At 38.2% G+C, this 15,291-nt stretch overlaps 1 protein-coding gene across 1 annotated transcript; it reads left to right on the plus strand.

The window, feature by feature from the left end:
• Positions 1-5,916: 5,916 nt before the first annotated feature.
• On the plus strand, positions 5,917-7,911 carry LOC121380642. The gene is made up of 3 exons (XM_041509560.1): positions 5,917-6,057; positions 6,389-6,471; positions 7,698-7,911. Exons 1-3 carry the CDS (start codon positions 5,933-5,935, stop codon positions 7,826-7,828), a joined length of 339 nt encoding a protein of 112 aa, XP_041365494.1. The 5' UTR covers positions 5,917-5,932; the 3' UTR covers positions 7,829-7,911.
• The last annotated feature ends 7,380 nt before the right edge of the window (positions 7,912-15,291 follow it).

Raw genomic sequence — 15,291 nt, forward strand, 5'->3', positions numbered from 1 at the left:
ACTAAAGGGGAATTAGAAATTAAATAATTTCTTCATTTCGCTCGTTGCATTGTGTCAATACGCGGAACCATTAGTTCAGCGGAAGGATCTCGATGCTACGGGGTGCAGTGCCCATGGTTAAGAGTGCAACACGAACCGGGAAAAACTGTAAGAATAGATCTAAATTAGGTCACATCATAAAGTTCAAATGTAACACAAAAATCAACCTCCACTGAGGGGGATTCGAACCAGGGACCTTCATTGTGAGAGTCTAGTGCTCGACCAACTGGGATAATAGGGCAATTCCCAATAGGTACTGCCAGTAGGAGCACTTTATACCAACATTACTAGGCCATTTTACTCTAATTATTTCACTAGCGGTGTATCATTACAACAACATAATTTAAATAGTAAATACAAATGTACACACGTTCGCTTTTTCAATGTGCTAAAGAGTATTAACATTTCATAATGACATGGACATATGACATTGATTTATCCCGCCGCCCCCCCCCCCCCCCCCCCACCCTCACACACAACATCTGGAAAATGCATCGGTTTTATATCTTGATCTTTGTCTAAAGATTCAAAGCCAAATGAGTTTAAAGAAAAGAAATGTTGACTTACTGACACTTCAGCATATGTTTTTAATCAGCGACTAGGTGTAAATAAACTCATTTCATTTCATTTCAACTTATTTTCGTGCTTATATCCAATTAAGGTTCAAGCACGCTGTCCTGGGCACACACCTCATCTATCTGGGCTGTCTGTCCAGGACAGTGGGTTAGTTGTTTGTTGGTTAGTGGTTAGTGAGAAAGAAGAGGGTGTAGTGGCCTTACACCTACTCATTGAGCCCTTTAGAGCTCGCTTTGGGTTGGAGCCGGTACCGGGCTGCGAACCCTGTACCTACCAGCCTGTAGTCCGATGGCTTAACCACGACGCCACCGAGACTCGCATCCAGTACGTAGTCTACTCTTCTTTGTTTTACCAATTTTCATCGATAGCAAACTGGCTAAACTTAAAGCCGCACACCCTAGTTCCATCCAGCGAAAATAAATTATAATTTGGTTAATCTACAAACCTGTAACACACTTAGATCACGTTTTTATCAAATGGAGTGAAAAAGCAGGTTTTATATCGATAAATACCATGGGAATCCCCATGTCCCAATTGCTTGAAATAATTTTGAAAGTTAGTATTCTGATGTCACCGGTAGATGTCGCTCGAAGCACAACAATGCCTACGTCACGACAAATTTCACAGACTTGGGGTGCGTTTCTTTCACCTCTCCTGGACATGTTCCAACTGTTCTGTCCTGGTTGTATCCCCTCTCCAGATATCGTAAGACTTAGCAAAATTATTGGTTTTAAGGGTTTGTAACGTTTTGTATTGAGACACTTACTTGTCTGAACTTTATTGTTACTGAAAATGTTCACGAACTGTGAAGAAAAATCTCACAAATGAACAACAACAAATCGGATGTTGATTGCGCGAACCGTGTACGAGAAAACAAACCGAACCAAAATGATAACGGTCACGTGGTATACCAACGTCTGTGACATTGAAATGGAAATATCCCCTCTAAAAATAGATTAGACCTTGTCTGCTCAACGTTTTTTTCTCAAACGCGCGTGCGTTTTTAAGAAATACGAAAAATGTATTTTGTGGTATTACAAACACCAGGATTACCAGGATTACCAAAAAACACTTCAGGTGAATGGAAATGTATATTCTAAATAATAAACGGTAAGTAAAGTGCAACTTTATTTGTGAAAAAATGGGTTTAATAGCGAAAAACACCACCGTAATGGTTAACAACTAGCCGTAACTAGGGTGTGTCCCTTTAATAGTTTGTTTTGTTTAACGACACCACTGGAGCACATTGATTAATTAATTATCGGCTATTGAACGTCAAACATTTGGTAATTCTGACACGTAATCATCAAAGAAAACCCGCTACATGTTTCTTAATGTAGCAAGGGATCTTTTATATGCACTTTCCCCACAGACAGGACAGCACATACCTCGGCCTTTGGTATACCAGTCGTGGTGCACTGACTGTAATGAGAAATAGCCCAATGGGTCCACCAAAGGGGATCGATCCTAGACCGACCGCGCATCAGGCGAGCACTTTACCACTGGGCTACTTCCCTGACCGGCTAAACTTAAATGAAGATTTCTCGAAGACATAATATTATGTACATAATCAAGAGAAACCATGGCTTTACTAAGTGAGCAGGTGGGTGGGTGGTAGGAGCACAGTTTCCCCCAATACTAAAACGTACCCCCTATTTTACAATATCCTGTTTTGTTTTGTTTTTCTCTTAGTTGATTTAGGCTAGGTGCGCCCCTGAAAACAACTATTGTTATTTGAATCCACGGTAATCGATACAATCGTTACAGATAATTATTTCGTAAATCCCTTGTTAATTTGTTCAATCAAATCCGGTACGGTTCTTATTCAACCCCGTCTGCACCAGGAAGAGAAACAAGTATGCATTATTTAACTGGTTATCAATTCCTAAACCAAACATTCGTTTAAATATATTACTTACGTTCGGTAGGTACATTAAACAACATATATATATATATATATATATATATATATATATATATATATATATATATATATATATATATATATATATATTTGATAACTATTTGCATTGTATTACCACAAATAAATTACCCTTGAGTTTGTAACGTTGTACCGAGCCAAACACTGTCAGTGTGAGAAACAGTACAACGAATGGTATCACAAAAATATAGGGACTTTTTCAGCTAAACAAAAAGGCCTCTCTCTTAAATAGAAAAAAGTCCCCTCCCCTTCGTACCGCACGGCATAGTAATGTAACTTATTTTCGAGCTTCTATATAGGTCACCACACATTGTTAGATAAGATGTTTATAGGTAGCACTAAACCAATTAATTTCCGGCTGAGTCAAAGTTCGAGATGTACCGAACTTTTAATAGAGAAGTTAACACCACAAGTCCTGTGATTGGTTATAAATGTGAGTGTGTTGGTTGTAAAAAAAAAATCAGTTTCATCTGGGCTAAAAGTGTATAAAATTTTAATTCATCTAGTACCACTGTGTCAAGTAGCCTTGTGCTTGGAATATGCATGGGGTACATGTAAAAAAAAAAGTACTCAAATTTTGTGCGAAACTAGAGGTGTTGTAAAAACATCTGGTTATACCGAAAATGAGCCATGAAAGGTTCCCCATTCTTCAGTTAATACTTTGAGGAAGGGGTTGTAATACTGATATTTATGTGTCATAGTTTTGTTGATATATTGCATATAGTGTTTTTGAATGAATGAATGAATGCATGTTTAATGACACCCCAGCACAAAAAATACATCGGCTATTATAGTGTTTTTAAACACAAACGTTGACGTGATCGCCTATGGGATTTTAATTGGTATAGTCCAACCTTAAGAATTCTGTATCTTCTGACATTAGACTCAAATTGATAACTATAGACCCCCCCCCCCCCCCCCCCCCCCGTCGTGCTCCTATAGGAGCGGCCTGGTAATGTAACCATTATGTTCATCGTTTTAAACCTGGTACCACCGGTGGGGCAGGATATCCGCATCTTTCGCAAACACCTGATATCATGAGTGTTTTGACAGTGATGCATGAGTGCATGTCATCACAGCTCTACTTATTCCAATGGGTTCAGTCCTGTGCTAGTTTTGATTTATTAAACTAGTACAGGAGTGGCAGTCCTCTTTATGGCAATCAAAATTATGCATTGTCCAGTAAAGGATGTCCTCGAGAGTGGTTGTCCTCCTATAGACGAGGCGGTAGCTAGAGATTCATAGAATCAACCAGTATTTTGTCAAGTTCCCATTCGACTCTGCATTACGCAGAGATACAGTCTTGATCACAGATAACGGTTTTATTGTTAAGATTGTATAGATGACCACACATTGTAACAGAAGGTGTTTTTGTGGCTTCTGTATCTTCTGACATTAGCTCCAGGGCCAGTGCTTATAAAACGTTTAGAGTCCAGACTCACTCTTTAATGACGTCACACGCATACGGTTTGTATGGCCTTTTCGTGACATTACTCTCTCAGACTATATTATTCTCGAATCTAGACTCTAAGTTTTATAAGCACCAGGCCAGAGTGAAAAGTAAGAAGTATTTGTTTTCTGTTTTGTAAACAGAATTTTGAAGACATGCAAATTAGATTTAAGGTGGGATGGTAATCTTGCAGCTTTTGGTCGCAGTCTGTCTTTCGGCTATGCGTTTAAAACAATGTGGGATTTTCCCATGTATTTCACGTAATGGACAATACACAGTTAACAGTCGATTCTTGAAAAAATACCCATGAGGACCAAAGACTTAAACAATGGTGTGACGTCAGAAGTCTAGTTTAATATCTAAGAAAATATGAACTCAATGCAATCCTCTATAGCATTTGATAAAAATGTCTATTGATGGGATTCGAAACTACTGCATCGAATTGTTTGACATGACGTTAAACACACAGTTGCAACCAACCGGAACATCTACCACGTTTATTACCCATATCGATAAAAATATCATGGTACATATCAGTGATACGTCCCGCTTGGCGTTACGTCATCGATTAGCGCACTACAACCTTACTGGAACGTCAACCTAATAGTTGAGTGATATAAATTAGGATCGATTATGAGTAATAAATATGTTATTAAACTCGCTACCATTTCGTATTATGTTTATTTCCGTCGTGAAATAGTTTTATTGTCACTCGCTAAAGCTCGTGACAATTGAAAAATATTTCACTCGGGACATAAATATGATACGAAATGGAAGCTCGTTTAATACCCTATATTCTGAAAAAGGCCATTTTATTTTTGTTTCTGAATCATCACAACATTTCGACTATTCGTCCTCAAATATTATTTGAAATTTGTTTTTGTGCATATTCGATGAACTTGTAGCTCGGAAATAACTTTCACAAAACTAGATATATGTTTTTTCTTCAAGAAACTAAATTGCAGCCAGAAATTCTCTACAATGTGAAATGTCTTTATTCAAAATTAAAACTAACTTCTGCGACATAGGCACCAAGCTTGACTTTGTTTTATTATTTTAAAAAATCCCCAAATATTTGTGTTCACAAACCCTTCAATTCATTGTGATTGATCTTTTTACAAGTCTTTTATTTGAAATTTTAAGCGATTTAAATAAAATTTAAAATAAAACGTATAGCAAATGGGTTGACAGGGAACTTATTGTTTAGAACCTTCCGGTTTAGCTTCCAAATTTAAAAGCTATTCACCTATTATTAAAATATGTTTCATGATATGAAAATACTTTTTTTTTCAAGCAGAGAGGCGCCTAAAAGAACATTTTCCTAAAGCGCAACACAGGCGGATCCAGGGGCGGGGCAGGGGACCCGTCTTCCCTAAAAATATTCAAGTACCCCTTTTTTGTTCTCTTAATGTTTTTTTTTTCATTGGAATGGCACGTGCCTTTTGCCGTTAGTCCGCCCCCCCCCCCCCCCCCCCCCCCGCAAAATATGTCCCGGATCCGCTCCTGTTCCACCAACCTCCCTTGACTAGACTGGGGTTGGGGTTCTCATGAAACCAAACCTCCCCATTTTAACAAATAATATTCATAACTTCATGCAGGCAAAACAATTTCTCTGCCTTGGTGTTTTTATTATGATCGCCTACACACTGACAAACACGTCAGTTCGACAACAACGACAGCGTAACAATACCTCCCCGACCGCCAGCACACAATGGGCGGCGGCTAAATCAGCCAGGCACAAGGATGCAGTCCATCCAGTTTATTTGACGTATTGTCAAAGGCAATATTTCATGAAAAACCACTATAGAACTGCAGAAAAGAATCGGCGCACGCACGAGCTATGCGGCGCGTATGCTGAATGCACGTCCGTTACACCGAGCTGTTTGGCTAACAGACGACGCAAGTGTTTTTGCCGCTCGAATGAAATGGACGGTACATTTACCTGGTCAGATCCCGACTCTCAAACGCATGACGTCTTTTCAGATCAGTCTTTACCTGCAGACAAAGGCGGAGAAGAAAAGCGACAATGGCCACAAGTCGGCGATATCAGGTGCTTTTTCACAGATGATAATTAAGTGCAAACAAAGATATTGGTAGATAAGCAATGCAAGATGAAGAGCCCATGTGCCATTCTATGAGGCTCAATTACGGTTTGAAATGGCGGCAACAAGTACGCGCCAGCGCGTGCGTGCGTGAGGTTAGGTAAATTGCGACGTTTCCCGCGCTAATGGATCCTCAGTCGGCCATAATAGATGCTTTTCTCAACACAACAAAAACTTTATCGATAAAGAATTTTCAATTTCTTAAGAAGTTAACAACGGCTTATTGAAACGATTTTAGCTCTAGAGTCGTCGTGTTCCATATTTTCCCTTTTCACGCAGATCAAAAGAGCAAGCGGCAATGGAACCTGACGCGTGGCGCCCACTGCTGGATCACAAGGGTTCCCGTGAACGCCCATGCGCAGGTAAATAATGTACTAATTAGATAGGTATTTATCTAATAAAAATGTCAAAAGTGTCACCGGTTTCAAGATTCGCTTTTCATAACCCACGTGACTGAGTAAAATAACTTTTTGTAGCTTAAAATCCTTTATTTTCTGATGTTATAATTTAGTATTGTCCTTCACTGTAAATGATTTATTTAAATAATAACAAGGCCGAACATTTTAATTCTGAAGACGGACAATACCTTGTCCCAAATTAACTCATCCAAGATATTCTATAAACTAAAAGTGTCTACTCGCATATATATTTATCCGGCACGTTACGGTTCACAATTTTCAAATTGTATTTGGAGATTGGTAAATGCTTTATGACTGTAGTCCCATGAAGTCTTTAGAATTATCGGACAATATATCGATTTAAAGGGACTAAGTATCCGGACTAAGTATCCACGAGTTCGTTTGTTTGTTTTGTTTAACGACACCACTGGAGCACATTGATTAATTAATTAATCATCGGCTATTGGATGTCAAACATTTGGTAATTCTGACTCGTAGTCATCAGAGGAAACCCGCTACATTTTTGGTATACCAGTCGTCGTGCACTGGCTGGAACGAGAAATAGCCCTTTAAATATTATCTTGACTTCTAGAAACATTCAGGCGATCAGAAAGATTTTGCATACATACAAACACTGATATTCTAAACAAGACAATTCATTTGATATGAAATTTTAGTAATTTAAAAAGACGTGTTGTACGGGATGGGGTGGGGGATCGACTGTGGCGAGCGAATTGTACAGGTTGGATCAAGTCATGCTCCCCCGTAAAAACATACTGAAGAAAAAGAAAACTGGTTTTAGCGGGGAGGGGGTTGACCCTAGAAACCCTCCCCCTGCACGCGCGACTGGTCTTGACCTTCTATAGACATTAGGACAACAAGAACACATTAGATGCATACAGATAAATATATATTATATATATACCAAGCAAAACATGTAATATATATTATATATATACCAAGCAAAACATGAAATATATATTATATATATACCAAGCAAAACATAAACTTAGTTGTGGTTTAAGCAACCGCAGTGTCTAGGCATTGCATATTATTTTCTTCAAAACGTCTTCTGCCATGTGTTAATTAAACTTGATGTAAATGTATTCAGCTCCAGGTATACTAATAATTTGTTTTGTGTATTTTTTGTGTGTGCAGTGTTTTCCTCGGCTATGTTTATGTTTTCTCAGAGCAGCGTCGAGTCCATGTGAGCGACATTCCGCGCCGTGGAAACGTCACCGCGGTGTTACATCTGTCCCCCATCCCGCACATCGCAAACTCGTCGCCGAGTGGCGCCCGAGTCAACGGATCGATGACGTAACGCCTTGCAGGCCGTGACTCAGGCACTTCGCCGTCCACGATTAACAGCGCAAATTAAATAAATTCAATGTCAACTGCGAATAAAGTGATGTGAAGTCGTTGTGTCAAATTCTTTTACATTCATAAAAAAAGAGAGAAGAGATAGAGAGAGAGAGAGAGAGAGACACGGGGGGGGGGGGGGGGGGGGGTGAATGAAAGAAAAGGATAATTGCCTATTAATTTTCTCTGTAACAAATTTTTCATACTAATATATTTTATGATTCATCAATAAATTATATTTAATTTTTGCTGAATGATATGCCAGTACTCTAACAAGAAACATTTTGACACCTCAAACCTGGTACTGTGTGCAGGGACCCATAGTTGATAATGGGAAAATGTAGTAGGTTTCCTCTAAGATTATACGTCAAATGCTTGACATCCAATAGCCGACGATTAATAAATGGATATACTCTAGTGGTGTCGATAAACAAAATAAACTTCCACGAGTTACCAGTTTCACAGGACAGCGTCCATAATGACACCTGTCTATTACGGAAAGAAAGAAATGTTTTATTTAACGACGCACTCAACACATTTTATTTACGGTTATATGGCGTCAGACATATGGTTAAGGACCACACAGATTTTTAGAGGAAACCCGCTGTCGCCACTACATGGGCTACTCTTTCCGATTAGCAGCAAGGGATCTTTTATTAGCGCTTCCCACAGGCAGGATAGCACAAACCATGGCCTTTGTTGAACCAGTTATGGATCACTGGTCGGTCCAAGTGGTTTACACCTACCCACTGAGCCTTGCGGAGCACTCATTCAGGGTTTCGAGTCGGTATCTGGATTAAAATCCCATGCCTCGACTGGGATCCGAACCCAGTACCTACCAGCCTGTAGATCGATGGCCTAACCACGACGCCACCGAGGCCGGTTGTCTATTACGGACACTGCAGTATATCCTCTCTCCACGGAAAAGCATTCATGTGACCTTTGTAACTAGACCACCTGCATGTAAAGACCAAAGTTCTTCAGCTGGTCGTTTTAGACAAGTGTATTAGTATATTCAGTTTTGTTCCTGTTCTTATTTTATTCTTTGCTGAAAAATTATTTCCGTGATAAAGTTTCATTAACAAAGATTTGTAGAAAAAAAAAAAGAACCCCCCCCCCCCGACAATCACCTTCAGTTGCGGAAGAATGAGCAAATATTACAACTGGCGTGTGGAAATTTGTTTTATCGGGCAGTCGCGACTTTCCGCGTTGAATTTGTTCAAGAAACTAGTTGCTTGCTTTCTATAGATTATTCCTTAACTTTAAATAGTTACGAACGTTGACAAGGAAGCAAAAAAAAGAAACGGGAGACAATCTGAAAAAAAAACACCCACCAAAGGACCACGAACCCCCTCCGTCCCGTGAAAAACGAACTTCATAAAGATGATTAATTCTTTAATTTTAATACAAGGAAAAACTATATTCATTGAAAAAGATACGGTTTGAGGAACGGAGAGAGAGAGAGAGAGAGAGAGAGAGAGAGAGAGAGAGAGAGAGAGAGAGAGAGAGAGAGAGAGAGAGAGAGAGAGAGAGATAGCGAGTGTGAGAGAGAGATTGTATTTAATGTTTTAAAATGAGTATACACCCATAACACTATTTTATTTTATTTATATTAAAACTTTAGTGTGTATTAATAAGGGTGTTTTTTTAAAATTAATAATTGAGTGTCCTATTCCACAGAAGTCTATCTGTGTCCAGTCGTTTAAAATAGCTGTTTTACGGTGATCTTAGACCACATTTTAAAAAAGGAATTTTGTTGTTGTTGTTGTTTCAGTCATGCTTACCTGGAAACACACCGCAGCTATCTGGGCTATCTGTCCAGGACAGATGGTTAGTTGTTAGTTGGTTTGTGGTTAATGAGAGAGAAGAGGGTGTAGTAGCCTTACACTTACCCATTGGGCCCTTAAGAACTCGCTCTGGGCTAGAGCCGATATCGGGCTGCAAACCTACCAGCATATAGTCCGATGGCTTAATCACTGCGCCACCGATTATCGGGACAAGATATTATGGTTAGTTGTTAATGGCTAGAGATAAGTCCTTGTAAGTAGTCCCCATTGAGCTACTTCGCGTTCCAGCCAGTGCACCACGACTGGTATATCAAAGGCCGTGGTATGTGCTACCCTAGATTGAAACACGCTGATGTCTAAGTGTATCTAATGGTTCAAGTCGAGGGCAATAAGGTTAATATTGACGACTGCATTTATAGGGTGTGGTCAAATTTAAAAATGACCTTCCTTGGGTGCATTTAAGAATATTTGAGAATTAAAAAATAAATATATATATATTTTATAATTCTAAATATTATCTATTATTCTGAAGTAAAATAAGTTTTTATTTATTTATTTTATTTATTTATTTATGCGTTTGGTTGTTTGTTTGTTTAAATTTAAATCAACCACCCTTTCGTATATAACTTACTTGAACAATATCATTGAAATAGTATTAATTATACTTTACCTATCGCTATGTATTTCCCTCTAATAGTAAATATAGGTAAACAAATTTTGTTTTTGTTTGGTTGATTGACGAAAATTTCTTATTATATTTGCACGTTTTATTAAGAACTATGTCTAGCACGAGAGCTACAGGTTATCATATCAACTCGAGTTTCTAGTTAGAAATGCTAGATTTCGGCAAAGATGAATACGCTTTACTTTTATGGCACTATTATTAATGCTAAAAATACAAAATGTGTACTCTTAAATAAGAGGACGAAAGGCGTTAGTTTGCTTTCTAATTGTGATTCCGGTGTGTCAGAAAATGACCTTAAAATAAAATGGAAGAAGACCAAAAAAATGTCAGAATGTCCTGAATGGCAATATATAAAGCACGAACAAACACGAGGTTATACCAGACCGTCGTCCAAGATGCGAAGTCAAACAAGAAGCCGACTCCGGTGTGCTTCCTATTTTTTGATACAAATATATACTTTGTAGCATTTTACGGAATCCTGTTTAGCATCTTTAATAACTTTGTCGGGCAGACGATGTCGGCAAACTTCGCGCCAGTTCGCAACCGCCTGAAGCTTGCCGGTGTTTCCAGAAACACTATTTACCTGAGCACTTGTCAACACGGAGGAAGATCGGCGTGGGGTGGTCATGTTGACTCGACTGGGATTAGCGGGCTTTGTAAATTTGTCAAGGGGATTCGAAAAGCATTTTAGAGCTCTAAAATGGGAGGTAAAGGATTATCTATGGCCCACAAAGCGTTCCTGTTTATATTTAAAGACGAAGCCACGATTCGAGAAATCTCTCTCAGTTGTGAAAAGAATTTAAAGGATGATGTTCCGCAGCATGGTTCATGATCCACGACAAAAGCCTGCACGGATCTCCCGCGCCGCGACCGTCTGGGATCGATACGCCAACACGAGACCAGTTCGCACGACAATAGTATTCGAGGAAAACTCATCGAAACTTCGCATTGACTCGGCCGACTTGAGAATTCCTCCATTAAGAGCGAGATAAACCCCCGCGCAACAAGCGTTAAAACAGATCGAAAAAAACAGAGTTTGATATTGGAAGCCTCACATGTCTCTGTTTAGACGCGTGTGACGCCAAATCCATAGGAACAAACGACGAAAATTATATATAATTCGTATTTAAGACACGACACACAACGAAGTATGACACCTTTTCTTTTGTGCTGAAATAATCGACACTTGTCAAACTTGCTTAATCGGAACATCTCTTCGTTTGTCATTATATACATACGTGTACTTTGGTTTCACACCCGATATTACCGATGTGTTTTTGTTCATGGTGAGGTGTCGCTATAAACATTTACTCACTAATTTAATCGATCCCTTGCATTTACTGAATGAAAAATAAAACGGACGAAAATGAAATACCAAACACAAAATACTATTGTGTTTTGGGGATGGGGCATATAAAAGATCCCTTGCTACTAATGGATCCTACGGGATATTAAAAATTTAACAGCACCAAAATCCCCCCCCCCCCCCCCCCCCTCGTCCGCTACCGACCTCGGTCGGGCTGCTAGTGCTCCCTTGCACTGTCCAGCGCATGGACGGGGGAACTGGCCGAGGCCGGGTGGGTGGGGGTCCTTGCAAAGAAGTAAGAAGTGTATTACTATGCTTTGTCGATGGTAGTGTTCTGTTCAAGTGTACGAATTTAAAACTAAAATAATTGCAGGTTAAAAAGTTACATCCTACTGAAAAAAACCCCGAAAAAAAACAAATAAACGAAAAACGATCAACAAAAATAAAATAAATCAAACAAACAAACAAACAAATATAATATACACACAAAAAACCCCACACAAACAAAAATAAACAGACATACATACAAATAAAACAATATATCTTTCTTCTTTAGATAATTTTTGTCTTCAAATTCTGTTATTCTTTTCTTTAATGAGTTTTTAAAATTTAAAAATTCTTTTCTAGCAATTGCAACAAGACGGCGCACGTTCTAAGTGTTTTTCTTTAATGTACTGTTTATTGTACACCACATTGGCGAGATTCGCCTTGGGAAATAAATAATAAACTTTGCATTTATTACTAATCGTTTGTAATGTCAAATACAGTTTTTACTTGTCAGTAAAAGTATGAACTGTAATTTTCAGACATATGACAAAAGTACGACAGCAAAACATAAAGTTAAAATAAATCCAACATTAAATTAGTATTTAATTTTGTAATATTTGTCTCAAAAACTGTTATATAAAGCTAAAAAGTACTTCAAAATAATAAGAAAAAAATATCAAATACAGTAGAACATGGCCCATATATACTTCTTTATCTAAGTTAATAAGTTTTAATATACACTCGTTTCTTAATAAATCCATCTAGCTTTGTATGACAGTGATTACAAATTCGATAGTGTTAAAAATAGTAGACGCGCTGACCTTGTTTTGAAATGTGGGTAAAAGACAGGCCCTGGATAATACGGTTATGTTTATTGATGGAAAGATTGATTAAAAACCATCAGGCTACCGCTAATTACCCACGGCGAAGAGTCACACGTCTGATGGAAATCGTGTTTTAAAAATCATCTCTGCATTCGATTTGTTTCTAGTTGAACAGGTGTAGGAATTTCAAAACTAAACTGTTAAAATATTGTATTAAAAGTAAAAGAAATATTGATGTTAAATAGTCCTTTAAAATCAATATTTTTATGTAAACATTTAGGAAGGGAGAGAGTAGTAAAACAAAAAGTAATAAAATAAAATAAATAAATAACAAAAAATCCCACCCATTATACTCAAAACATAAAAAGGAACTTCATCAAAACTACAAAAAAGTTTTAAAAGTTAGTTTATTTTGTTTAACGACACCACTGGGACACAATTATATATTAATCGTCGACTATTGAATCTCAAACATTGGGTACTTTATGACACGAACTCTTACAGGAAGCCCGCTACATTTTTCCATTAACATCAAAAGATCTTTATTATGCAATTTCCCACAGATAGGAAAGCACAAAAACTATATATACGCTTGTTAAATTATTGGCAACTTCGAAACACTACCACCCCTGCCCCCTTAAAACACTACCAAAGAAATAAGGAAATAATCACAGAAAACTCACGAAAAAACACTTTTGTTTTCTCAAACAAACAAACAAACAAACAACATCTGGAATAGCTTTAGCAGTTTTTACTTGTTTCAGTTTTTAAATATTCATCATATCCATGACATTGAACACATATGACGATGGAAATTGTGTTATTCACTGCTATCCGTATCCACCATCTATGAGTTCATACAGCCTTTATCACCGAACCGCAGCCAGAGATGTACGTTACTACTGCAGGTTGGTGTTGTAATTGATTAATAAGATGTTCAATTCTTTATTGACCTAAAGCTTGTCCCGGGGGACTTCAGGTCCGGGGGCTCCTCAACATAGAAATGAAATTACATCACAAATAAAAAAATGAACTAATTTTATAATTATTACATTTTTTTAATAAAGGAATTTCTTAATCTGGGGGACCCCTCTGGCAGGGGGGCCCGGAACAATTGCCCCCTTTGCCTCCTTATAAATCCGGCACTGTATTTACAAGATAACTTTATAGGCTGACGGTCTTTTCCAAAAAAACCTTTTGATATACACAATGTATTTACTTCTTAAATTGTCATATCTAGGGCATTCTAACAAACAATTATAAATCTTTCATTAGGTGGATGACTATTTCCCCATTTGAGGCCCAAAACTTGTACATTTTGTGTCAAACGATTAGTATACATGAACCAGAAACAAGTGCCAGTGGCCCCCTGCTACAGCGTGTGTCCCACCACTTCTCTTACCGTTCTTTACATGCCGACAGGACAGAACATAAGGTTTAATGTGCACATCCAGGACAGGAAAGTATTTACCCGTGAAAGAATGAGTCAGTAAAAATACATGAACAAAAACAAAGTGCCAGTGGGCCCCCTACTATAGCGTGTGTCCCACCACTTCTGATATCGCTCTTTTCCTGTGACAAAAATGAGTCAATAACATGAACAAAAACAAAGTGTCCGTGGCCCCCTACTATAGCGTGTGTCCCACTACTTCTCACTACCTGTGTAAGAATGAGTCAATAAAAATGATTGCCAGCTCATCGACTTTCAGCCGGGACTGAAGGACCCGCATTAAGACTGGTCTGAGTCGTAGTTATATTTGATTTAATCAAGGAGGGGACGAGCCAGATTTGAAGGTGGACTTCGTTATGTTTGCATCTACTTCAAATTATACCACTTTGTACAAGCTACACACCTGCGACAGCCGATAAATGCCTCTCTTTTATTTGCGAAGGAAATATTGATTAAATAATACACACCGTCCTCCCAAACCCGTCATTAAGAAAATCCACAGGACACAAATATAGTAGAATAACGAGAACTGGAGACATTATTTTCAGGTATGAATCGAGAGAAATCTATACAGCCTAATTATACTTCATTTATTAGACTCGTTAGTAAAAAAAAGTATAGTGAAGAAGGGAAAAAAACAACAAGCGTGGCGGTCATGAAGGAAGTTAGGAATTTTTAACAATCACGTTTGTCGTCTGTGATCAGTCCCGGCAGAATGTTCGCAATTACCTTCAGTAAAATCTCGTGAAAACCAAGCAGACGACAGTCGCACCATTAGCGCCAAGTTTTGAAGATGCCTTCCCGTGATCCCTGTCACGAAGTGATTGTCATTTACGTAAAAAAGTATTTTCCTAATGATCTTTTACTAAAGTTTCCTTAAGCAATTTAAATCAGAAACATTGTTAATTAGGTAAATTAATTGTTGTCACTAAGTCCGACGTACTTTCGTCACCTTAGTAATGGGGCTTAATATACCACGGCCGTGCTTTCGGTTGTCATGTGTGTGTCACCGGTTGTGTTGTGTCATGCCAGTAGAGAACGAATTTGTTAACAGGTCGATTACTCAACTCTTAACTCAACTTCAAGTCAAGATTTTTACAAAAAAG

Source organism: Gigantopelta aegis, chromosome 9 (genome assembly GCF_016097555.1).
Source record: "Gigantopelta aegis isolate Gae_Host chromosome 9, Gae_host_genome, whole genome shotgun sequence".
Lineage (NCBI taxonomy): Eukaryota > Metazoa > Mollusca > Gastropoda > Neomphalida > Peltospiridae > Gigantopelta > Gigantopelta aegis.

What these genes read in the sequence shown, in the direction of transcription:
- LOC121380642 (XM_041509560.1), top strand. Translation starts at nt 5,933, where the DNA reads ATGGACGGTACATTTACCTGGTCAGATCCCGACTCTCAAACGCATGAC. An exon ending in CCACAAGTCGGCGATATCAG is followed by an intron (nt 6,058 to 6,388) that starts GTGCTTTTTCAC and finishes CTTTTCACGCAG; the next exon opens with ATCAAAAGAGCAAGCGGCAA. An exon ending in CCGTGAACGCCCATGCGCAG is followed by an intron (nt 6,472 to 7,697) that starts GTAAATAATGTA and finishes ATGTTTTCTCAG; the next exon opens with AGCAGCGTCGAGTCCATGTG.